At 39.1% G+C, this 24,780-nt stretch overlaps 3 protein-coding genes across 4 annotated transcripts; 1 reads left to right on the forward strand and 2 right to left on the reverse strand.

Annotated features, from left to right (window-relative positions):
• Positions 1 to 1,873: 1,873 nt before the first annotated feature.
• Positions 1,874 to 3,283, reverse strand: LOC145480009 (histamine H2 receptor-like). Its single transcript, XM_081458503.1, has one exon. The coding sequence runs from the start codon at positions 3,281 to 3,283 to the stop codon at positions 2,336 to 2,338; it is 948 nt and encodes a 315-aa protein (XP_081314629.1). The 3' UTR covers positions 1,874 to 2,335.
• A 3,147-nt stretch (positions 3,284 to 6,430) lies between these two features.
• Positions 6,431 to 7,744, forward strand: LOC145470703 (alpha-(1,3)-fucosyltransferase C-like). The gene is made up of 3 exons (XM_081454523.1): positions 6,431 to 6,944; positions 7,108 to 7,622; positions 7,709 to 7,744. The coding sequence occupies exons 1-3, from the start codon at positions 6,431 to 6,433 to the stop codon at positions 7,742 to 7,744; spliced, it is 1,065 nt and encodes a 354-aa protein (XP_081310649.1).
• Positions 7,745 to 8,350: 606 nt separating this feature from the next.
• LOC145479966 (SH3 and PX domain-containing protein 2A-like) lies at positions 8,351 to 24,775 on the reverse strand. 2 transcript variants are annotated; one of them, XM_081458449.1, is made up of 13 exons: positions 24,444 to 24,775; positions 19,212 to 19,292; positions 18,980 to 19,055; positions 14,648 to 14,724; positions 14,334 to 14,428; positions 13,504 to 13,535; positions 13,046 to 13,174; positions 12,687 to 12,797; positions 12,420 to 12,534; positions 11,911 to 12,053; positions 10,854 to 10,906; positions 10,035 to 10,686; positions 8,351 to 9,944 (listed from the first exon to the last, which is right to left on the reverse strand). In XM_081458449.1, the coding sequence occupies exons 1-13, from the start codon at positions 24,513 to 24,515 to the stop codon at positions 9,229 to 9,231; spliced, it is 2,352 nt and encodes a 783-aa protein (XP_081314575.1). In that variant the 5' UTR covers positions 24,516 to 24,775; the 3' UTR covers positions 8,351 to 9,228. The 2 variants fall into 2 exon arrangements, with proteins under 2 accessions (XP_081314575.1, XP_081314574.1); XM_081458448.1 differs by having other exon boundaries at positions 8,364 to 10,686.
• Between the last annotated feature and the right edge of the window lie 5 nt (positions 24,776 to 24,780).

Genomic DNA, 24,780 nt, shown 5'->3' on the forward strand with positions numbered 1-24,780 from the left:
CCAACTTTTTTGGGAGTACCCACCCCGGGGAAGCTGACTAGCAGTGAACTAGCTTTATTACATCCATTGTATAACAAACTAAAGGTACTGACTAATACTAAGTTACTTCTTAACTAAAATGCAATATTCTATTTCCATGTGTGGTATTGCAGTGAACCAGTTTTACAGGGGACTGGGACATGTTCATCGCCAGTTCATGCCTTTTGAAGACTGATGCAAATTATGAAAAGCAACATAAATAATATTTCCGGTAACCCACGCGGCCCTTTGAAAGAAGAATGTTTATCGCTACAGTCGGCTGCATCTAAGCGTACAATCTGATCACACCAGAGCAGTTCCGTGATAATATATAGTCACGAATTTCTGCCTTCGCTGATATACCAGAAGCACCTACAAAGGGGTCAGTACAAAACGTGGACCCCCCAATCTGGACCCCTTACTGGACCCCCTTTTGGACCCCATCTGGACCCCTTCTGGACCCCCTTCTGGACCCCCATTTGGAGCCCCATCTAGACCCCCATTTGAACCCCCATCTAGACCCCTCTCTGGAGCCCCATCTGGACTCCCTATTTTTTCTTCCAGAAAATACGGGCTCCTGATTTAAATGATTTAACTTGGAACATAACACGATGAAGTCTATTTAATCAGTGTGCAAAATGTGAAAAAATTAATGAATTCAAGTTGCATTGTGTCTAGAATAATATAATGGCTGCGGCTGCACTATGAGAGTTAACTAGGTTATTTCTAATTAATCAATTACGATTAACTGGGTTACCGAAAAATCGTGAGTGGCCGCTATTTTCGGCAGTTCATTGAACATAAACCGGGTTAACGGTTACCATGGAAATTAATTAAAGAACAATAGATTTTTTAACCGAGTGAGGTTAATTTTAAACTACCTTTCTGCGTGGTCTAACCCAGGGTAGTGGTCTCTTAACAGTGCCGTGCATTGGCTTTTTCGTGAAATGTGTCAGTCATCATGGTCTGTATGTGAGATGTTGTTCACTGTGGCACAAACAAGTGCATAATCTTCTACTGGCCATGGCAAGTGGTAACAACAGTTTGAAACAGTTGTATTACTAGAACGGATTTCTAGTTTTTTTCCTAATATGTGTCGGCTATACCATATCAGTCACGTTTGCAAGGAACCTTCACACCTGAAGCATGGCCTGAACAAGAATTGAAGCGCTCATTCACCTTAGAAGGAGAAATTTTAATCGACCTCCGCAAAGAACACAAGAGTACGTCAAAGGGAAGGCCAGTTCGTTAAAATGGCCAGAAATGCAGATGAATGAATGAATTTCGTGAACAATTAGTGTTAAGTGAAGTGCATTTTCCAAACGTAACAGCTGTAGACCGAGAGCGTTTCCCAATTCCTAGATGCCATAATCCACGCTTCTCTATCGATAAAGATGCTCAGAAGCGAGTGTTTCTTTTTGTAATAAATGGAAGAATATGCAACGTTCTTAGTGAAAGGACTCGATGTTCATTCTAAGGTGCTCTCTATAAAATCCACGGTATTAAAGTCATGCATAGTAAGATATCTGGTGATTTCTCAAACCCTCGCTGATTTTTCAGATAGAGCCAAATTCGAGGAAGATTCATTCGACGGCGATGGAAAACACTGACGTCTACACAAAATCAACATCGTGTTTGAAAGAACTGCCTTGGAAATTCGTGTATAGTACGCATGAGAAGGAAGACAGACGGCCTTAGCCGTGAATGTAAAGAGACTGAAGGACACGAAAACAAAGAAAAAGAATCAAGAAAATAAAAGACTGGTTCTCAAAGTCTGTCGTTTTGTTGGTTTATCCATGTCATGACGTCAATAATTGAGTTCACTGACTTCATAACCAATTTCAATGTAGCCGCTCATTAAATATAACCCCGTTGTTTCGTCATCATTGTAACCAACCTTTAACCGAGTTAAGTTTTCTGGGAATTTTAACCAGGTTTCTAAAAAATAAACTCAGTTAACTCCGGCTAAAGCCATCATATTATTCACAACGCTGCGTGAATTCATTGTTTCTTCACATTTTGCTCCCGGATTAAATAGACTTCATCGTGTTATGTTCTAGGTTGAATTATTTAAATCAGGAGCCCGTATTTTCGGAAGAAAAAATAGGGGGTCCAGATGGGGGTCCAGATGGGGGTCCAGAAGGTGGTCCAGAAAGGGGTCCAGATGGGTTCCAAAAGGGGGTCCAGTAGGGGTTCCAGATTGAGGGGTCCACGTTTTGTACCGACCCCCTACAGAGAGCATGGGCAAACTGTTCATTGTTTTTTCCAGGTTCCAAGAAACGCCTCAGTGAAAACAGCCACAACATATTCATTTGATTTAGAACCAAGCATCCCTGTTAGTAGAGTTAATTCCGACTTCGTTTGTTGTGATTCTTAATCGGTTCAACGTATGCTTTATCGCACCTCGAAACTCTTTTACACGCCAAAAATAAACAAACGGATTTACGGACGAATTTATGAAAATTATCGTGCCAGAAACTTCTAAGGACATTTTTCTAGCGGGACTGTGGCCACCAAGCTGTATAACGGCTGCTGTGCAAAGATAAGGAAAATAGCACAGAAAGAGGAGAAAACATACGATAAACGTGTTGACGACTGACCGCGTGTAACTTGTAAACTGATTAACTCGGCTGGACGACTCGCCAAACCTTGCTTGATGGTGAATTTCTTTGCGATGACGTCTGATAACACGATAAATCTTACAGTACATGATAACTATCATCGAGAAACATAAGGTAGAGGACAAAAAACCCAAAAGGTAAAACAGTTGAAGGTCGTGCGTCCACGTAAATCCCCATATTGAAGATAACAACCACGAGCCAAAGATAAAGACCAGTATTCTCTTGCTTGTGACAAGGCTTCTATACCTCAAGTGTAGTAAGAGTACAAGGTATCTATCCACGCTGATTAAAGTTGCCGTCATAAACGAAACTCCTGACAGAAGGCTTGAAATGACATCAAAAGTAGTTTGAAGAGCTTGCGGACCATCTTTGTCGGTAACAAGAAAGTACAGACGGGAAGTGATGTACAAAGGTTGTGTTACTATTCCTACCAAGAAATCAGTCAATGAAAGCGCGAACAACAAAGTGTTTGAAGGCGAATGCAGGGTTTTGGTTCGCCAGATGGATAAAAGAATCACTGCATTTCCAAAACCTGCAACGAACAGACTGACCATGTTGACAACACAGTTAGCTAGCAAACAGGTTCTTAATCTGTTGATTGAAACGGTTTGATTTGCTGCATACTGCAAAATGAAACCTTCCATCGGGATTTTTGTGGCTTTAAAAAACGGAATAAGCGAGCTTTCTCACTAGACACCTGCACTCTCTGATCACCTGGCCATTGGGTGCTGACAGTCTCAGAACACGAGAGCTGTGAAATTTAAAGCATTTTAAGTCAAACTTAATGACTTCCTCGAGGTTCCAGGTGCTTTTTGTATGAATACAACTAACTTGCTTAGGTCATATTTATAAACAACATTGGGCCCTTTTTTAGCAGTTATTTGTCTTTCCATGGTATCCTGCCCTCAGTGTCATAAACAGCATTACTAATTGATTGATTTAATTGATTTTGCTAGAGGGCAGCAGGATTGGAGATGCCAGTTTCAGTTTCACCATAGACATCTCTTCTTCAGGTTTGGTTCACTCGACAATCTTAAAACAACATCGACATGTACGCTGAAACAATATAAATTTAAGTTTTCCAATAATGTAACTGACGTTTTTAGTTTAGCTTGTTGAATTTCATTTACCCCTCAAGGTTTATTAAATCATTCTTGACCAAATTTTGCCAAAAGGGATGAAACACTCCATGGGGAGTGTGTTACTGGGCCAATAGAAGTGTCTGAATCTCGTCAGCTTGAAAGCTCTATTTGATTAAGATATGATTTGCACCATATCGAGTTGCCTTTTTAATATCCAGCGGGATTACTCCCATTACGAACTTCGATGACTATGGAATATTCCGTTGTTTTATAAAGTTTCTCACGTTTGTTGCCGTCCAATCCATCATTAATCAAGTTTTTCCCAGCTTGTCATGATACATAGGGAAATCGTTTAGACCTTCGTGTGTGATGACTGCAAGATACAGTGAATAAAGAGAAGTTTCCCGATTATCTACACACCTGCTGACATTATGACTACTACGCTACCATTTTGTCCCCCAAAGAAAAAAAATCACAGCCAGCTGATTTCCCGCAAAGAGGAAGGATTTTATTTATGACAGTTATTTGAAAAGAAAAGTCTGTCTGTATGTTTTTGATTGTCTGATTGGAAATGTATGCACGCCTTTTAAGAACTATTTTACAAGGCTAAGTCACAATGTCAACACAAGAAATAGATTTTCCTCGATCGAACTGCCGAAAATGAACTTGGAGTTTGGCCGTCGGAGTTTTTCGTTTTTAGGGGCTTCAATTTTTAACAGTTTACCGGCGGACATAAGAACTCTGAACTCTAGGCTTTTATTTAGGCAAAAGGCCAACGAACATTTTTATTTGTAATTTTTAATCGTGAGTTTTTATATGTTTCCCAATGTACTAGTTTTGCCTTTTTAACCTTTTACCTTTTTTAAATTTTTTAATTTTTAAATCTTGCAGGACCCCTTTGATAACAGTACTTTATAGTACTGATGGGTTAATCCTGTCTAAAGATTCGTTATTATTATTTTATTATTATTATTATTTTCATAATGTTCAGAATGAACACAAATGCAAAGAGGACATACCACATAGCTTCATCATCTTGTTTGTGAGTCAGGTACTCTTCTTAATTCTAAATTCCTCCAAAATATAAATTAGCGTTTGTCAGAAAGAGTCTTACCCAAAACCATCAATTATTTAAACACTTGCAAACGGGGTGCATCTTATAAGCTGATTCATTTTTAGCACACATTTTTTGTGAATTGGTTTGAACTGAAAGATAGTTACTGTTGTTGATCATCTGTGGTTTGACACTGGCTTCAGTTCTGACAGGAGTGTTTTTTTTTTTGACGCAAAAATTTCATTACCTTATGTCTGGCTTAGAAATATCATGACAAGGTCTCGATTATTCTAGTGTTAAATTAACTCTTACTAACCGAGCGCGAGGGGTGTACAATGAGGGTTGAACAATGCCCCGAGGGTTGAGGGCGAGAACTTTACAATGCGAAGGCTGAACATTGACCCGGGGTCGAGGCAGTGAGGACACAGCGCAGTGAGGTCCGTACAAAAACGACCCAGGGCCAATATTGCCAAGTACGGCTCAAGCAAGCTAGACCAGCAAGTAGTTTATTATAAACCACATTTGAAAATTTAAGGTGGCTCTGAACCCCACCAACAAATTTGTTTCAAACTTTGCCAACAGTTGCGTCTTATCCCGCTGATCAAGATTCGATAATGGAAAAAGGGTGTCGCCTAGCTAGCTCGTTTTTGAGTTATTAGCATTTGAAGCTAAAATAGAGTGTTTTTAGCGGGTAATACTGTTGCCACGGTAGCCTATTGTGTCACGAAAATGATACTGAGCTGTTCTGGTTAGTTAATTTGTTTTATGAATGTTTGCGGCTTTTATTGGACTGGATGATTGTGTCCTTGATCTATCACGTCTGCTTAAAATATACGGAAACAAACCCCAATATTTTGATCGTTTATTATTTATATAATAATAATTTTGATCGGTGCTTACTTATGATCTATTAGAGGACAGATGCATAGATGAAGTCATTAACAACGTGTTTTTGGTTTCTTTATGAAATAAAACAAGTAGATTCTATATTGCCGTGCGTCTGTTCAGTATTAGATCATAGATGACGTCAAAATGTGGTAGGAACATTAGTGACACACTCGCCTAATGGGTCATGTGCCACTTTTTTTTGTTCTTACCACATTTGACGTCATCTGTGATCTGTTACTGAACAGACGCACGGCAACATTTAATCCATTTTTTAACGAGTCATGCACTAGTGCAAATCGCTGCTTTAAAAATAGCGGTTTGCATAGTTCTTCTCGATAGAACACGGCTCTTGAAATTCTTCAGTCTATTTTTATTACTTACCGGTTTTCCAGGGGCCAAAACTTTCAAAAACCGGCTTGCCTGCTTAATTATATTATTTATTATTTTTATCTGCAGATGAAACTTATTTATACTTGTTTGGATATTGAAAACCTCAATAGACATTCTATCTTGCAAGGTCAGATTCATAAAGACATCTTGATACTAAAAACATCGACGGCACCTGCCAGGGAGGGCAAAACAAACACCGTGGCATACAATGTTTGCATATTTCGACGACAGAGAGGGGATAGGGTTGGTGTTTCTTGATAAAAATTCTGCTTTTTCCCTCCAAATATTCAGACTTTACTGCAAGGTACTCTAAGCGTAATTCTTAAGCTTTGTCTTATAACAAGTAACAAGGAAGTCTTCGGTAGTTTCCATTTAAAATGCTGACAATTCGACGTGCCAAGTTTTTCGGATATGACTTGTTCCTGCTAATTTCGCTGACTTTAACCATTTTCGCTTTGGCAATTCTTATTCCTGCATTTAATGGGACGTCAAGAGAAACTCGCCACTCTCAGAAGTGGAAAGTTATTTTATTTTACACCAAGATATTCGGTGTCCGCCCGACGTCAATATGGTCACGGACATCTCTTCAGTCGTGTCACGTGCCTTGGTGTATTATATCTGATGACAAAGAGTTATTGCGTGACAGTGACGCTGTGATTTTCCACGGCAGAGACATGCCAAGTGTATTGCCTACAGAACGATCCACCAATCAGCGATGGGTTTATTTCGTTCAAGAAAATCCTCATTACACTTCACCTGAGCCCTCTAAGTATAACGGAGTATTTAATTGGACAATGACATACAAGCGATTGTCAGATGTGTGGGTTCCTTATGGTAGTTACAGAACAATTCTAAACACCTCTGTACTCAGCCAGCACGACTCTTTAGCAGGTAGACCGTTGTTTCACATTATCTAGCAGTAAAATTGTACTCAGGTTTGATTGCAATGTTTATGGCCTGGAATGAAGAAACCATGCTTATATTATGTTACTGTAAAGGAAAACAATCTTCATTTGCTACTTATAATGTATGGCATTTGCTTCGTTATGTCTAGATAGAAACTTTTCAGCCGAGAAGACCAGACTGGTGGCCTGGGCCTCAAGTCATTGCTCGTCACCAGCGTTCCTCCGTGAACAGTATGTAGAGCAGCTTCAGTTGTACATTCCTGTTGACATATTTGGTAAATGCAATCCCAGTGCTTCTCCGTGCCCTCGTGGAAGCCAACAGTGTGACGCCTTGTTGAGCACGTACAAGTTTTACTTAGCTTTTGAAAATGGATTCTGCGAAGACTACATCACGGAAAAGTACTGGGAACAGGCTTTAGAGCATGACTTGGTTCCAGTAGTTATGGGAGGAGCTGATTACAGTAAACTAGTGATTCCAGAATCTTACATCAATGTACTGGACTTTTCTTCCATCAAGAGTCTTGCATCATATTTGAAAGCTCTTGATAGGAACAGCACCGCTTACAACGAATATTTTCACTGGAAGAAAAAGTACGCAACCGAGCCGATAGTAGCGCTATGCAAACTGTGCGGAATGTTACATGACGAGTCTTTGCCAAGCAAGGTACACTGGGATTTAGGGAGCTTCTGGGGGGTAAAGGAAAATTGTATGCGACATTCAAAAACGATAAATGATCAAATTTGATCCAGGTGGAACAAGCTATAGGTTCTGAGATCAAGAAATGATAATTAGTCCAACCTCCACCTCGCTCTTACTAAAAGTGCATTTCAAATAAGGTTTGGAAATAACAAAGAGACTTCGTTTACGTTAAACAAGTTCGAATATATATGGCCTTTCTGGAATAGCCATCTCTAGCTTCGTATGTAAATCACCCATTTCAGGTCATGTGTTTTCTACAGACTTACGGAAATCTGTAAGGATATTAATTTGTTCCTCAAAAAACTTGTCAGGACAGTGTGCAGTTAAGAATTGATTGACACAGGAAGGTGTCACAGAAATCGCTGAACACATCACCACGTGCAGTCGAGGATAATCAGTGATTTTCCCGTGAGGCTTCGTACTTCTGTCTTTCCTGTCTCGGCTCTGACCCTGTGTATGGAACGAGCCGATTCGAAACCTTCTCTCCAGGACGTCAAATACCTCTACAAAGTATTTTCGTATTCTTCACTCTTCGGCGATGATATGTACACAGAGAAAGTAAAACAAAAGATCATAATCAGTTGTTGTTTACTGCTCAGTGAATGCAGTATGACGGATCTTTTTGTTCCAATGTATGATACAAATAGCCAACCTGATCAGGACATGTTCGTTTCTAACCTTGTTAGTGTTCAATTGGAAGAGACCAAAGATAAACTAGGAAGATGTATCTTAATCCTTCATTTAATGTGCTATTCAATACAGTTCAAACAGTTGGTCGGCTTGATTTTTATAGAAAGAAGGGACTCGCACTTTCTTTAAAACTAGTGAAAATATTTGTGCAAGTCAAACGCTTTCCTGACTGTACCAGAGGACTTACAAGGCCTCAATTCTGAATCAGCCTTAGAGATCTTTACCACATTCATTGAAGTATTAAAATTTGTAATGAAACTTGTAAGACATTACTTATGTTTGGAAACGATGCGTCTCTTCCTTTTTCAGTAACTGCGTCGTGTAACATTCAGTGAATTCGTAATATATATTTATATTCTAAGTGGCATTTGACTAATTGAAACAACTGGAACTAAACAGAGAGAGACTAAAGGCACTTACAAATTTCAAGGTCATTACGAGTTCAGTTCTAGTCAAAGAAATGTAAGAGAGAGAGAACGATGTACAGGAACTAAAAATCATAGAATGCTGACTTAGTCAATTGCAGAATACAGTGTCTGTACTCCCTTCATAGGCTCAGAAAACCGCAAAGCCTTTCCTACCGAGTTCAAATAAACTGCCAATGGTGATTTCCTTACGGAAACTGATCCCAAATTACTAAACCAGATTAGGTAACTAACAATCAACAGTGAGTTCTTCACATACAGTACATCATGTATGATAAAACAAAATTCTGACTTGGCACGGAGGTTTAGGGGAATAAAACAAACGAAATCACCTTGAGGTTGAAAGATGAAACAATACCTGATTTTGTTTTGTACCCATAAACATTCAGAGCCATTAAGAACTTCGATTTATCAACAATTATCCATTATTATTTACATTTTTACTTATGAATATTTCATTCTAAAGCTTGCAAATAATTTGACGGCGCCCATCCAGACTTGGCTCCAATCTTAACTAGCCACCAGCCTCCCTCGTCCATCTCCAGCACTTCCATTCGATCACCTTCCTTGAAGCTAATGCATTCTTTATCACCGTCATCAGTATAAGCTGCTACTGCCACATAAACTGTTTTCGCGTTTTGCTGTTGTCCAGTCTTCGGAGGATTTGGTCTAGCTGGTTTTCCGGATACTGTTGGTTTTTTGTTCACTGTTTCTAAGTACGAAGCCGGCGCCCAGCCTTCATTACCATGTTTTGTCTTGACAAGCCACCAACCGGTATTGGAATCCTCTAGAAACTCAAATTCGTCGCCCTTGCAGAAAGACAAACCTTCGCCATTAGAAGAGAATGACTCCAAGGCTTTACACATCGTTTTCTTGTTCTCAGGAACAGAAATTATTTTTCTAAGCGATGGCTTTGGTGGCACTTCAGCTTGGGAAATCTTCGAGCGCGGTTTTACTTCAGGTTTAGCAGGAGGATCAGGTTTCTTTGGCACAGGATTTGTTAAAGACGAAGGCGGCTTGACTGAAGCTTTCACAGGAGGTAACGGTATCTTAATTCGCTGTGATTGCGCCTCACTTACAGCCTTTCCCTGTTGAGTTGAAACTTCCGGTCCTCCTTTTGAGGGTGGCTTTTCACCCGAGGGTGGCTTTACACCCGAGAGTGGCTTTACACCTGAGGGTAGCTTTACACTCGCGGATGTCTTTTCACCCGAGGGTGGCTTTACACTCGCGGGTGGTTTTACACTCGCGGGTGGCTTTATACTCGCGGGTGGCTTTACACCCGCGGGCGCCTCTGGTCTCGGAGGTGCTGTAGATTTCTTATCTGCACTGGAAGCAAGATAGCTAGACGGCACCCAGCCTTCTTTGTCTTGTATCCGTACAAATGACCATCCATCCTGATTTTTCTCTATTAAATGTGCTATTTGTCCTTCTTTGAATGAAATACTTCCTTCAAAATTATCTTCATAATCCGCCAAAGTGATAAACGTTGCTTGAACGTCTGAAGCCTTATTAGCGACAGACGCTGACGACTTGGAAATGCTTTGTGAGGCATTTGAAGCAGGAATTACTCTCTTTGAATCGCTTTGTTTTGGAGAGTCACGCTGTTTTGCAAACGAGTTTTTCTCAGGTGTTTTCTCCTTGCCCCTTTTTCCCAGGTATGAGGAAGGAATCCAACCCTCATTACCTCCAATTTTTCCCAGCCACCATCCATTGGGAGCTTTTTCAAAAACCTCCACCGATACTCCTTCTGTAAAGTTTAACGCGCCTTCAACGCCCAGAGAACGAAAATCGCCAAGGGTGAAATATTCCACTTCTGGTGACTTGGGCTGTCTAAGGGAATCACCGAGTACCATCGTCCGCTCATAAGACATGTTTGTGATGTGGACTGGCAGCTTCTTTATTGACTTCTTAACCTGAAAAAGAATTGGAAAGAGGGCAACTAATGAAAACAGTTCCATTGTCGGGCAAAATTGTGCGAAATTCGCATGAGCGCAATCAAGCGATCAAGGTGAAAGCATGTCCCTGCTGTTCTGTGTAAGTAGATGCAAAAAATGAAAATGTGCTTTCAGTGGAGACTCACCGAACTCTTTCTTGGAGGAACCTTCCGAACTCTTGACTCTGTTCTGTGTGATTCTGTTCACCGAACAGAAATACAAAGAAAACATCCAGTTACATTTGAACGACATCGACGAAACCAATACTGGAGCGACGCTCAACCGAGAAATGGAGTTATGAAGCCACGAGCAATAACAAGTTCAACTTGTTTATGTCAGACTTGAGCATCGAAAATTATAATCCATCAAGTATTTTTGCTCGTGCGCGATTGGTCTAAACGCGTCACGAGACTAAATATTCCCAGCTAAAACTGGGGAATATCCGAGTGGTATTCCCCAATTTTCAAAACCGCGCGTGTTGCGAAAAATATTTGAAGGATAATAAACACAATAGCCTCCATTTGGCGCGAAAATATGCTCTTGGAAAACTGTTCGCTTCTCGGAGCAGATAATGTCCGCGGACAAATATTCGAGCATATTTATTCGCATTTACTTGGGTTCTACATTACTAACCAAAGCGATTGACTCAAAAAACTGCGCAACTTTTTCATCCAATCAGAAGTACATCAAAACTTATCCTAACTCGCTTGTACACGTTTTCCCGCGCATGACATCGGCTACATGCTATATGGTTCACTGGATTATTTATGTCCTTTTTGGCAAGAGTGATAATTTTGGTTTTGGTTTTGGTTTAGAGCAGTTTTCAATTGAGTGTCGTAAAACCAGAACCAAAGTAATCACTCTAGCCAATCACAAAGGACACAGACAATACAGTGAACCAATCAAACTTGAAGTAATTACATGTAGCTGACGCAAAGCGCGGGAAAACGTGTGCGAACGAGTCATGATTGGTTTTGGTTTTACTTCTGACTGGATGAAAAAGTGGCGTGAGTTTTTCAAGGCAATCGTTTAGCCCAGTAATGCAAAACCAATTACATTTCGACAACCAAATGAAAATCGCTCTATATGCTAAGTTGGTGATCAGGATAACATAAATAAATGGAATACACATGTTTTCACTGGGAGGAAGCCTGTACTACTTGCAGCGATCCCTGTCACAAGGTGTCAACAATCTATCCTTACCAGGAGGTTTAGTAACACTGCTCCCTTGAGTCAAACCTTTCTCTCTTGCTAGTGATGCTGAGCCATGGCGTATAGCTTGAACCTGAGAGGGCTCCGGTTTTTTCAGATACATGGCAGGCGCCCATCCCTCACGATCCTGGTACCTAGTAACGACATGAACAAGCATTTAGAGGCAGAGGCAGAATGTATAAGTACTTTGTATTATATAAGATGTAAAGATAAAGGAATTTACGATTGCTACGAGGGTTTCGCTCGACCACGCTTATAGTCATGCACTGGTCACTATGCTGTATGATACTGCGGACCGCAGGTTATTATTAACAGGTTAAGGGGCTTTGGAGCAAGAATATATACCACCAAACAATACCTGGTGTTTTAAAAAAACACACAGTGACTCAAAAAAGGTGTGGTAAACAGGCTTGGCTTGGAAAACAATCTCAGACAGCAATGAATTCACGTTAGCTTTACTATTGTCAGGAGACGTTACCAGTATGGGTCATAGCACTCACCGAATAAGCCACCAACCATCAAAGTTCTTCTCTAACACGGTCACTAGCACACCGACTTCGAATGAAATTTCGTCGTCTAGCTCTGCTTTGTAATTTGTTGTTGTGATCAACCTCTCTAACAAATTTACGAAGACAGAAATTTAAATTAGCAAGAAATCACTTCACACAGTATGTATTAAATTAGAACCGTAAGAGATTCAACAGAACTAACCAAGATTGAAGCATCTGAAGAGAAGAATTTCACGGGTTATTATATGCATGCCTCACCTCCTGATGAAACAGGAGTATTTTCAAACTCATCCGTATTGCCATCCTCACTCTCCAGATAAGCTGCTGGAACCCAGCCCTGCTCTTCATCCACATTAACAAACCACCAGCCTAAAATAATATAACAACAAAATCAGGGAAATGAAATGAACAAACAAGCAAGTAAGCAAACAAAAAAGCACGAGGAATCATTGATGTCAAGATTGTCAGTGGACAGTTGAGAAGGACGTCCGTAGTAGTGTGAAAAACAAAAGTGTTTCCTGAAAGGCAAGGCACTTCAACTTGTCACTTCTTTATCGGTAAACACGTACTTCACACAGTCACACCCTTAAAGAACGTTCTATTTTGTTTAGTTGTACCATTTTCATTCTTGTCGATAACTTCCACTATATCTCCTGCCACCATATTTACTTCATTTCTGTTTTGTTTTTTGTAGTCTGCAATGGCCACATACTGCTCCAACGACACAGGCCCGGATATATGGTCAACTATTAGAAAATATGAAAAAGCTTTAGTCACTTGTATAATTCTTTCATGAGCAATAACTAGTTTTTTTTTCATAACTATGATTTCCTTCCATACGAATGTACACTTTTTAGTTAAAAAAATTGACACAAAGTCTTATATAGGCGCTTTAAATCAATTAACATGTTGGGCAAACATTACAAACACATTTAAAATGTCACTCAGTTAACATGTAAACAAAATGTGACTGCTGACATGTACATTTCACTGATGTACCTGATGTTGTCCGGTCATCAGCTGAGTGTTGTGTAGGGTTTACATTGTATATACAAGAAAAAAACCTGTGACCTACCTGAATCCTTTTCCTTCTTTTTCTTGTCTTTCCTACATAAGGAAGACAAAACATTTGGTGGTTATATACCTCTAATGATTTAATATTTACCTCTTTGTGAGCATAAGTACAGAATCTACTTTTAGGTACACTACAATTCTACAGTGCACAGTTTCATACAGAACCTGACTTCTTTGACAGCTCTCATCACATTAGTCTCAAAAAATTTTTCGTCCAAATTATTTACTTCGTTTATCAACTTCATCATAACCTAATACTTCTTCAGGAACACCTATATTAAAAGCTTGGAAATGGGTGGCCTCATGTTTAGTACATCAACATTAGTACATCATGGTTAGTGTGCTCGTCTCCAGATTGAGCAGTCTGGGTTCGAGTCTCGGCCGGGACATTGTGTTGTGTCCTTGGCAAGACACTTTACTCTCGCAGAGCCTCTCTCCACCCAAGTGTATAAATGGGTACCGGCAAAACAAAACTGTGATGGACTAGCATCCCATTCAGGAGGAAGGGGGGGAGGGAGGGGGTAGAGATATTCCTAGTCACTTCCTGATGGGCCACTTGGCTCGTATGCAGACTTTCCCTACCTTTACTTTTTTTTAAGTTATGGGGTTTGGCCACGCCCTGAACTCCCTTGATCTGCCCTAGAAATCAATCAATCAATCAGTCCGTCTGTCCGTCAGAGACACTTAAGCCAGTTTACAAAAAAACTGTGAGTTCTTCCAATATGAAGGTGATGATCTTGATGATGATGTACATGCACAGCCACAAAACCAACACTAAAAGACACTGTTCTCCTACAGTTGCATGCTGAGTATAATGTAAGACCAACTTACTCCTTAGGAGGTAAGTCTATGTCCTCTGACTGTGGCTCAAAAAATTTGACAACAATGCTACAAGTTGATATCTTGGGAGGTAGTGAGATGAGTTCCTGGAAGTGAACAACACATGTATAAAATAGTTAGTGAAAGCATCAGATATTTCCATTTGAAACTAAAGGACTCAGGAACATTCACTGGAGAGAACACGACTATGCTTTTTCTTCCAGGAATTCCAAGATGGCCTTCCATTGCTCTCAGCTTCCTAGCAGCAATCTTGAAAACAAAAACTACCGCATGAAGAAGTTATGAACATGTATCACTTTGCAAACCTTGCAATATTCACTGATAGGTTCCTTCCTTCGCAGTGCTACATCTCGCACATGGCTTCTTCCAAAGATAATTTTACCTACACATTAAAATGAAAATCATAACCACACTGGCCAAAGAAAAGAATGCCTGTATAACACAGAGGTTTTTTCCTAGTTTGGGAACTTAAGTTTTGTTAGTACTTTACAAATTATCTGGGAATGAAAAAACTTTGAGAACTGCACCAAAAACAGAATCAAGACTTGTCCAAGTGAGTAAATGAGAGCTAACTTTATACAGGCCAACTTTCACGCTTTAGGCACCTAAGACTCACAGCTGTAGGTCACAATAATGACAATCTCGTGCCAGCTCATGCCTGTGGACCAACTTCTCGTGTGAGTGGAAAAATTCTAAGTGGCATGTATCACAGTCCTATGACTCACTTTGAAAAGACATGTAAACTTGAACCAATGGAAGAAAAGAATGGTCCATGTAATTAACAAATACTTCAAGCTTATGTTTTGCAAAACACATTCTTGGACTAGGATGTCTTCGAAGACATCTCTGGGATGTCTTCAGATGTTTTGGGATGTCTTTGGTTATGGTTTGGTAGTGTTCAAAAATCCTAGTATTCCTAGGATAAATATCTGATGCCCGTTGTTTAAAAAAATTAAATTAAATTTACAATATTTAGAGAGGAAGCCATAGCAGCCTTAGGTGGTTTACATGCAAGTCCTTTATCTTGCAGGTCCTTTATCTTGGAGATGTTGGTTTTTGTGGAGGTAAGAAAACCCGAGTAACTGGAAAAAACCCTCGGAGCAAGGTGAGAACCCCAAATAAACTGAACCCATATATGGCACTGGGGCCGGGATTGAACCCGGGCTACATTGGTGGGAGGGAAGCACTCTCACCACTGCACCATCCCTGCTCTCCTAAAGATATTTATTAATAAAATAATATTAATATATTAACGTTGACAAGTATATAACTTGTGTCTCTCTTGTTCTTACTCTAGTCTATCTCAACAAACATGTGGGCATTATTGTGAGCCAAGTAATGCATGACTGAGTTTGGTTTCACCACTGATGGGTTGAAAAAAAAAAAAACACAATCCAAAAACAAGATGCCGCCAACGGTAAACTTAATCTCTAACAGGTGAAACACCATGCCTGTAACTTGCTTTTCTTGGTTAAGGTGATTCCCTGGTAAAAGAACCCGCCATAGATTTCCATTGAAACTTGGTATGCTGTTGTTCACGCCACAATGCTACGTATAATTATTTAGGTGACTTTTGGCAATGTCCCAGAAAAAATGTCTTCAAATACCCTGCATTTTTTTATCCTTTAAGGGAAACATAATTTGGACATGTGTTGTTGGGCCAGTTATGTCTCCCTCTGCAGTATTTATTTCATTTGCCAAAAAAGTAGCCATAGATTTCTACTAATTTTTTTCTCAGTTATTGAGGATATTGTTCTCATTGAAATTATGAAATGAAACGTGGGGGTCACTGTGCCCGTTTAAGGTTGCCGTATACCTTCAGGGGTGTCTCATGCCCAAGCGATGTAGCACGTCCGGTTTAAGCGGTAGATACCTTAACACTTATATCAAATTAAAGCTTATAGAGCTGGCTATCAAACTATACCAGGAATATTGAAATGAAATGAATTGCTGATTTTTTTCAGGACCACTAAATGCAAGCGCCCTAATCACCTTTTGGAAGCTGCAAGTCAAAGTGAAGTTTGTTTTTTGCCAATTTAGTTTTTTCCCCGGTTTAAGGACAAAAAGTGCTAAAAAAGAGTGTCTGCATTTTGCCATATTCAATTGCAGTAAAAAGTTACAGAACATTTTTTAAAATAGGATTTAAAAAATGTGAAGTGATCGTACAAAAATCGCTCTCGGGGAAAAAATATTTCGAAGCAAACAATTCGCAGACATGTTTTTGTTAACTATATGTTAATCTAGCTACTGTCAAAATTTGAGGTCAATCGAAGAAATTCCCTTTGAGTTGTAACTCTTTAAAGTGTCTGCTTCGAGTGAAAAAATTTATTCGAGAAAACAGCGCTAAGAAAAATCCATTACTTCGCAGACAAACTCCACCCACAAACACCTTCAACTGGGTTCTCAGATCACTGAGCCAATCAGCGTTTGGAAAGTTTTTTCTCGCGGTGAAATTTATGCGCGAATCTCCAAAACACCCTTGTGTTTTGCCACGCGCTCAAGGCAGAGAGATAATTTTTCTGTAGCTCGGTTTTTCTTGAAGCTGGTCTGGCAAAATGGGTAAGACAAAAAAGGATGGCATGTAGCCAACATAGCTCCCTGTATCACACAGGTTACATTTAAACTAGTACACTACGCACTGTTGATTAACCAGCTGTGGTTTGGTCTCACATTCGTGAAGGTCTTGGCCAATTTTCCGACTGACAAATATGGGCTGGATTGTGGTTTGGAGCTTAATGCTAAGGTCTTTCAACTGCGTCTTAACATGCACGGGCATTTATATGCCCGCGTGGATGGCCATAAAAGCACATCATCTTCAGTAGGCAAGCACTATGACAATGACCACGCGGGTGCTGTCCCTGAGGACCTCCTCAGCTGTTTCAAAGTTCTCAAGAAATGCATGAACAAATTCAATTGTCTTGTCAACGAAATGCTTTACATCAAACAATTAACACCGAGTTTGAACGTGCAAACGGATTCTATCCGTGCTAGTGTATTTGTGTAGCCACCTCTGCTGTGTAAATTAGTTATAACTCTTGAACTCGCATTTGTTAATATAATTCTCATTTGTACCCTTGATAATGGCGTCATGAGGTCGCCGAAACATCGGGAGATTATATCGTTTGTTTTTACTTGTCTATGTATTACTAAATCATTGTTAATACGAAAAATGCTTGGATTAACAATGCTGATCAAGTGAGTAGAGGTGAGTAGCCAGCCAATTCGAGGCATTCATGTAGGCAATATTCCTGTGAAAGTCATCTCAGTTGATTGCATACGCATTATAGGGCTGTCAATCAAGAGGGAACTTTTACTTCTGGCCATAACGTAAAACCTCCATTTCTCCGCCAATATTTAGTTTTTTTAAATTTTTTTTTCAGAAATTAGAGATTACTTTTCAACCATTACTTTGACCCAAAAATCCAAATTTGAAGAAAATTGCTGATCTGAAGGTATATGGTAACCTTAAGAGAAAAGGAGCATTTATTTCGCTATCAAGCTTAGTTTGAGGGAAATCTCTTACGTTTTGTATGCGCACGTGCTCATGTACGGGTGCTCACTCACTCACTCACTCACTCACTCACTCATCCTCATTGGGCCCACGAGGACTCTTGAGGATGTGCATGCGCTAATGACATGAAAATCGTGCCCAGTAGGGATGCGCAGTGTAATACTAAGGAATCACCTTAAATAATTATTATGTTTACGAACAAGTTACAGGGCTTAGCAAATGCAAAACCAAAACACTGTCAATAGACTACACCCTTATTCAAACACACAATGACACAAACACAAGATCAGAAAGGAAAAATATGTTCTGGTGCTATCACTGGTATACACTGAAGTGGAAATAATGCAGGGAAGGTCTACTGAAAATCACTCTATCTAAAACTAAAAGAAGATTCAAAATAATAAAAGTTTACAAAGGCAAAAATGATACCTGGATTTTTGATTCACACATTACAAAATATCAATGGTTAAGATGCAAAGTGACAGGAAAATTGGCTTCGAGACACAATTGCATGATTACAATGTTATGTAGTCACTAAAACAACTGCACGTAAATGTACCCTTCTTTTTCATGTGCTATGTTCATAATATCTTTTTTATTCCTAAGGCATGTTTGGTAGCTGAAATATTTTTTTTTTCTAGCTGAAACTACACTGGAACTGTTGGTACCTTAATTACAACCACCTTAACTTGACAAAAATGTTTTCTATATAGACCACCTTCCAATCATGGCCACTTTCCTGGCCCAACCAGTTAAGCTCAACAGCATGTACATGTATAAATCATACTCCGTAATAATTATGCCAGAGATGCCATGAAACTAAAGTTTTAGATCTGATCCAGAGGTGTGACAGTCGTCCAGCTCTCATGGATACATAGCAATTTGCTACAGAGCAGTCTTTCAAGCTAATCATGTAGAAGTAAATGCATTTTAACCAATTACTTTTCGACACTCTAGTGAAAATCTCTTTGCACAAACTGTACCATACATATTGAGTTTACCTAGTACATATCATTAAATTACATGTATATGAAAATTATATTTTGAATTTTGGAGTCAAATGTAAAGGAAAATCTTAAGAGGACATGCTATAGTAATAAGGTAAAGGTACCAAAATGAGCTGTACCTGGCAAAAATGGTAAAATCCTCTTAGAAGGATCTTTCACACCACTCTCATCTGGAAACTCTTCTAAAAGCTTGGTCTGTCAGAACAAGAGTTTACAAACAGAACTAGAAGTTTACATTGACTTATCCTTCATTTCAATAAATCAAAGTATTGGCATTTACATTTCACAGATCGAGTCACAATTTTACATCAGCCTAGAGGGGCATTTAAAATATGTAGCCACAGTACAAACCTGAAGGTCAAAGAACTTGCTGTATCTTCTATAAACAACATTAACACTCCCATCCAACCAAGTGACATTTATGACATAAACCTACAAGAAAAATAACCCACTGTAGTATCTATTAAACAAGGCCCCTTATTTTATGAGTCAAATTTATTAGTCAATGAATCAATTGGCTGATCAGTAGTTTTTCACAAAAATAATTCCAAATCACGTTTTCCTTCATGTTTCTGTCATGTCCTTTCAAATTAGTGCATGACATCACAAAATGTAACTGCAACGCAAGCCTTAAAGTTTGGCAGTAAGCTAATTCTTATGATGATGCAAGTTTTGAAGTGAACAGTCATTCAACAATTTCAACTGGGCATTAATCAATTCTGTGACCAAATCATCATTCAAATTGTATTATTTCATAATTCACTGGGAACTCTGTATTCTTTACTGTTTCTTGAATGTTCCAGTTCCAGTAAATAAACTTATAAAGTAGGGGTTTATTTTCAACTGATTTGTTTGTGATTCTCACAACCCTTGCACAAATTTTTTCTGGTCCTGTAAAAGCTTAATGCTTCTCTATGGCTGAAGGAACACTCCCTCCTTCCCTCCTCCAACAATTACTATGGTTGCCTTATTTGCTCTTTGAGAATTGTGCACAGGAATATCATATGCACAATATCTTTGAGACTTAATACGTGACATTTTGTACAACTTCCATTACTCCATGCATTACATAGAGTGAATGGGGCATTGATGATCAAAGGATTATTTCCAGAGCACTCTGTGTCGACAATCTTTGTTAATTAGCTTGACAAGAGAAAGGTTATTATTTTTTTCATGATGTGGATTTTGTAAAACAAATAATATGGGGGCTAGCATGATGTTTACAGCAGACACCAAAAAATAACTTGGATTTTGCTCACTTATTTTACTACTTTATTGTAAATCAAACCTGTCTAGTAGAAAACTCACCGTGAATGCAAAAAGTTTTATTTTTAAATAAAACTTTTTCTGTACACTTAAAAGTGTAGAGATGGCTGAGACCAGACATAAAAATGACATAAATAGACCTAAAAAGTTCAATTTTTGCCATTTGCTGTAAATGTCAAGCTTAGCCTCTCTAATAAGGGGTAGAAGAACTTTGACAATGTTTCAAACTTATGTTTCAGCTCATTGGTACACTGTGCTCGTAAACTTCATATATACGCTGTGACACGTCCTTGTCCCCAGGACTAGTCGTGCTTTTCTTTTAATTGTGCAATGCCAAATGCTAATTTTAAAATCGAAAGAGGTCACGTGATCCATTGAAATAGGCCCTTCTTGTAAATAGAATCGTTTTCCTTAGTAATTGCAATTTTTTGTACTTGACTCATTGATTCATGACTTATGGCTCATTTTACTCATCGATACTTTTGAACTCTCCTATTAAACTTACTGACAAATCAGCTTTTACATTTAAAAAGGTAAATGGTGCACATTTCTTTAGGTATATACAAGTTACACTTCTAAGAACAGAACTTGAAAGCTTGAGCAATCCTCATTCACAAGCATAAATGTCCTGAAGACGTATTTCCAAGAATCCAATTGCCAAAGTAAGTCAGATTCATCCACACTACATGTACAAATGACGTCATAAAGAAAGAAGAGAATGTTCAACCTTCATGATCACTTAATGTTAATCACAACTGTTCACCACTTGTGTGTTCCTTGAATGATATTTTACTTGGCAATAAATATATAATTGGCACCCAAGCATACTGCTGTTGTTTATTGGACTGCAAGTAAAAACTGTCGACTGAAAAGTTGAGTTTTTATAGCCTTGTAACTGCCACACCTTCAAAACATGTGTAAACAGTAGAACCAAATGAATACAAACAAAAAAAGTCACGTCAAGTGATTTCAATCATGGTTTAAGGCTGTTATGGACATATATCACATACCTGTAAGTTAAATTACTTGTAAACTGGGAACAAGATGAAGAAGTCATTAACACCTTTGATGAGGGGGACATGGGGCTTTGCGGTGTTGCGCTGTTGACTGCTTTTCTAATACCGTGATGCCCGCCTTGCAGTGTTGCGGTTATCTCAATCTCTACGGTTTGCAATGTTTTGTTTTTCACACTACCCTTGTTTGGTAAAATGGAATTCTTTGTGGTGGCGTGTTTCTTGTTTGACCTTTCTCCAACCTAAATTTAGCATGTAAACCTCATTAATCCATGCTAATTTACAGTTGTATATTTTACAAACTAACAAATATAGACCAGCACTGGCTAGTTAACCTGCGATATGCTCCAGCTGCCAATCCAAAGCTGCTTTTGACCTTTATGGGCATCAGCAGTGTCCACATGTAGCCAATAAAGCGTTGTGATGTGTTTATTTTGTGGAAAATTGTTGAGGCACAACAGTATTATAACAAGTGTAGACATTCAAATCATGGGCTAAATAATATGTTGCCGTGGCAGTGTTCATTAATTTGTTTTGCTAACTCTAAGGAGTTTGTGGTGTTCAGAGCACCCTCATGTCTCCCTCTTTGATGTTAACATCAAGACATTTCAGTATTCAAACTGTTTCAGTTTTGACTAACAACAGTTTCACAATTGTTGTCAGACTGGACGTAGTGTAGAGCTCTTAATCACTACCCCCTCTCAGGCCATCTTTAAATCAATCTCTGAATGAAGATGCTGTCTGTTTGCCTGATATTTAAAGTAACCCCTAACCCCTGAGGCCTAGCAAATAATGTTGTGGAGATGTACTGATTAAACCAAGTGAACAAACAGCAAATAAGAACCCTCCAATAATTGAGAGTTAATTGATCTGCATCCAGTAACTGAACCAACTTCTATTATCCAATTATTTAAGAAGACAATTTTTTAGTGTTTCTCTCAAGTTATAGAGCACAGGTGGAAATCTGGAAGAATGAGAAAATGCTGTGCTCTTCAAACTTTTATGAGTGTTTCTGTTTAAGTAGTAGAAAACATGTACCGTGTTTCCATCGAGTTCTGGAAACACGAGTGGAAGTTTGGGAGAATGAGAAATGCTGTGGGAACACTAGCTGCAGGTGAGCGTTTCCACGGCTTTTTTGAGTTTTCCCAGACTTTCATAAGTGTTTCTATAACTTGATACAAACACGGAGAACATGTTTTATATTTCTTTTAGAAAACACCACGACGAAAAAAAGGAAACAGCTTGTTAACTTTAATTATCAAGGTGAAAATTCTCTTTGCTCGTGCCATCTTTACGTCCACAGCTCGTGCTAGTTCTGCATTTCCATCGAGTTATAGAAACACGATTTTTAACCAATCAGTGTGCATATTTTCTTAGGACTATTTTCTAATTAACAATTAGATGACGAGCTTGAGATTTCTATTGTGTGGCATGTCATTGTTGACAAGGGTGCAGGCTGAGTCATCTATCACACATAGAAATCAAGAACGAATAATCTAATTCTTCTAGTACAAATCTACTAGTTGTTCAAAACTTTATCTTAGTCCTCTTCACAGAAGCTTCAAAAATGCAAAGAAGCAGCTCCAATTTTGTCAAAACCGCACGCTGCTAGGCTGCTTATTAACTATGATAGAATAGATGAGTAGTGTAGCCAATAACAGAACAGAATTTGTGATAGACTGCCAGTAGACTCATACTAAAACTCGATATAGAAACTTGAGGAAAATGTTTCCTATTTCTTTTAGAAAACACTGCAGTGAAAGAAAAAGAAAATCCCCTGATTATTTTGATTATCAAAATTCCCCTTGCTCACTTCTTTCATCATATCAACATCCCCAGTCATAGTAACTGGTCCTGTTTCTATTGAGTTATTGAGGTATGGCTTTTAGCGTGCACTTTCTTACAGGGTGTTATCCATACTGATTTATATCTATTGCTTTCAGCTGCTTTTCAGTGATTAATTTTCGATGGTTTTGCATACCAGACTCTAAATTGGCTCGATTACCAGCTGCTGTTCGGGAAAGGAGCCCGCGCTCCTCCCCCGAACTCATGGCTGGACTCGTGGACTTCACATTGTTAATTTCAACCAATAAGAAATCTGCCTGCCTGAATCGAGCAGGCTGCATAAATTAGCTCTCTCGCAGTAGCAAAGAAGTTGTGCGACATGAAGTGCGATCGCATTAGTGGGATATTCAACCAAATCTAAACCATAGTGGCATATACAACACGCAAAATAGTCAACAGCTTTATGCATTAGAATCTATATTTGAATCATGTGGTGCCAGAATGTCAGATAACAAACAAAGTCAACGAAGAGAGGGATAAACGCAAACATCGATCTCAAGAAACAAAACACTAAATCAAATTGATGTGCACGGCAGTCTTCTTGAAGGAAGACACCAGTCTCTGGCAAAGCCAGACAAAATTAAATTTTTAAATGAGCCAAAGCAAACCGAACTAGCAAAACATAAACATTGTGTCAACACCATGCACACCATACAACATATGCGTGACCTTTGACATGACAGCTTCTACACCATAGTCAAACAGCTCTGCTCTACGTTTTTTTTTTTTTTTTTTTTTTAAATCTTCTATAGAACGCAACATGTAATGTCCTTCCCCAACAATAATGTGAAACAAAATAGGTTGGAGGACCAAAATTAAAAGAAGTTGCGAAAACGCCACAAATTTTACGAGCCGTACTGCGTCATGTGGGCCTGCCTATGATTGTCATCAGGTGACACTTCCGGCCACCTGAAGCGCCGCAAGAATTAAATTATGAATTTACGTCACAGACATGCTTTGTCGCTCACGCGTCCAGCCGTCTCTTCTCGGAGAGGAACGTAGACCTGACTCGAGAAAGCGGCGGAAATCGAGCGTAGACTCTAAACGACAGGTCCAAATGTTTCTCGTGATAACTCCATTGTTTTGAATCACCTACCCACAATAAAAGCTGACGTAACAACTAGCCCAAGTAACCAACGATCGATACCTTAGGTTATTTTTAATGGTTTAACTTAGTATGGACATCAATAATTAAGTAAGTTGTGGTTTAGCATGATGTTATGATTTGTACAATACACGCTATACAATACAATATACGCTGTACAATACAATATACTTGCTATTTCGTAGCCCTTTTCATTCCTAAAACGAAACGTCGACGGGTTTTTCTTCATCCTGACCATACATAAAAAAACCCTGCAGTTTTAACTTAATCTTAAGGTTAACCATGCATGTACTGGAAGAAAACATATTGGACTAAATTAGTGATCACGGGATCCATTATCTTTGTAGTACTTACGTAATGTTTGCTTGGTATTTTTCGTTTCTGGATGTCAACAATTTTAACATCTGTCAAAATTCTTCGCGACATTGTTCAAACCATACAGCAGGAAGGGGGTTTTCCACAGAACAGTGTTGGAGAAAGGTGCTCGGCTTCCAGTTTCGACGACAGAGCTGAAAAACGACTGCGCATGCGTAGGGTTTTGGCGGGTGAGTCGACGAGTGGTGGCATTTTCGATCGTTTGATCAATGCAAAGTTTTGGCGCCATTCGATGTTAATTTTTTGGACTAATATCATCCGAGAAAAATGGAGAAGATGGAACTTTCAATGTCATTTCAGTCAAGCAGATGTTCCT

The sequence above is a fragment of the Orbicella franksi genome, chromosome 2, assembly GCF_964199315.1.
Source record: "Orbicella franksi chromosome 2, jaOrbFran1.1, whole genome shotgun sequence".
NCBI classification, from domain to species: domain Eukaryota; kingdom Metazoa; phylum Cnidaria; class Anthozoa; order Scleractinia; family Merulinidae; genus Orbicella; species Orbicella franksi.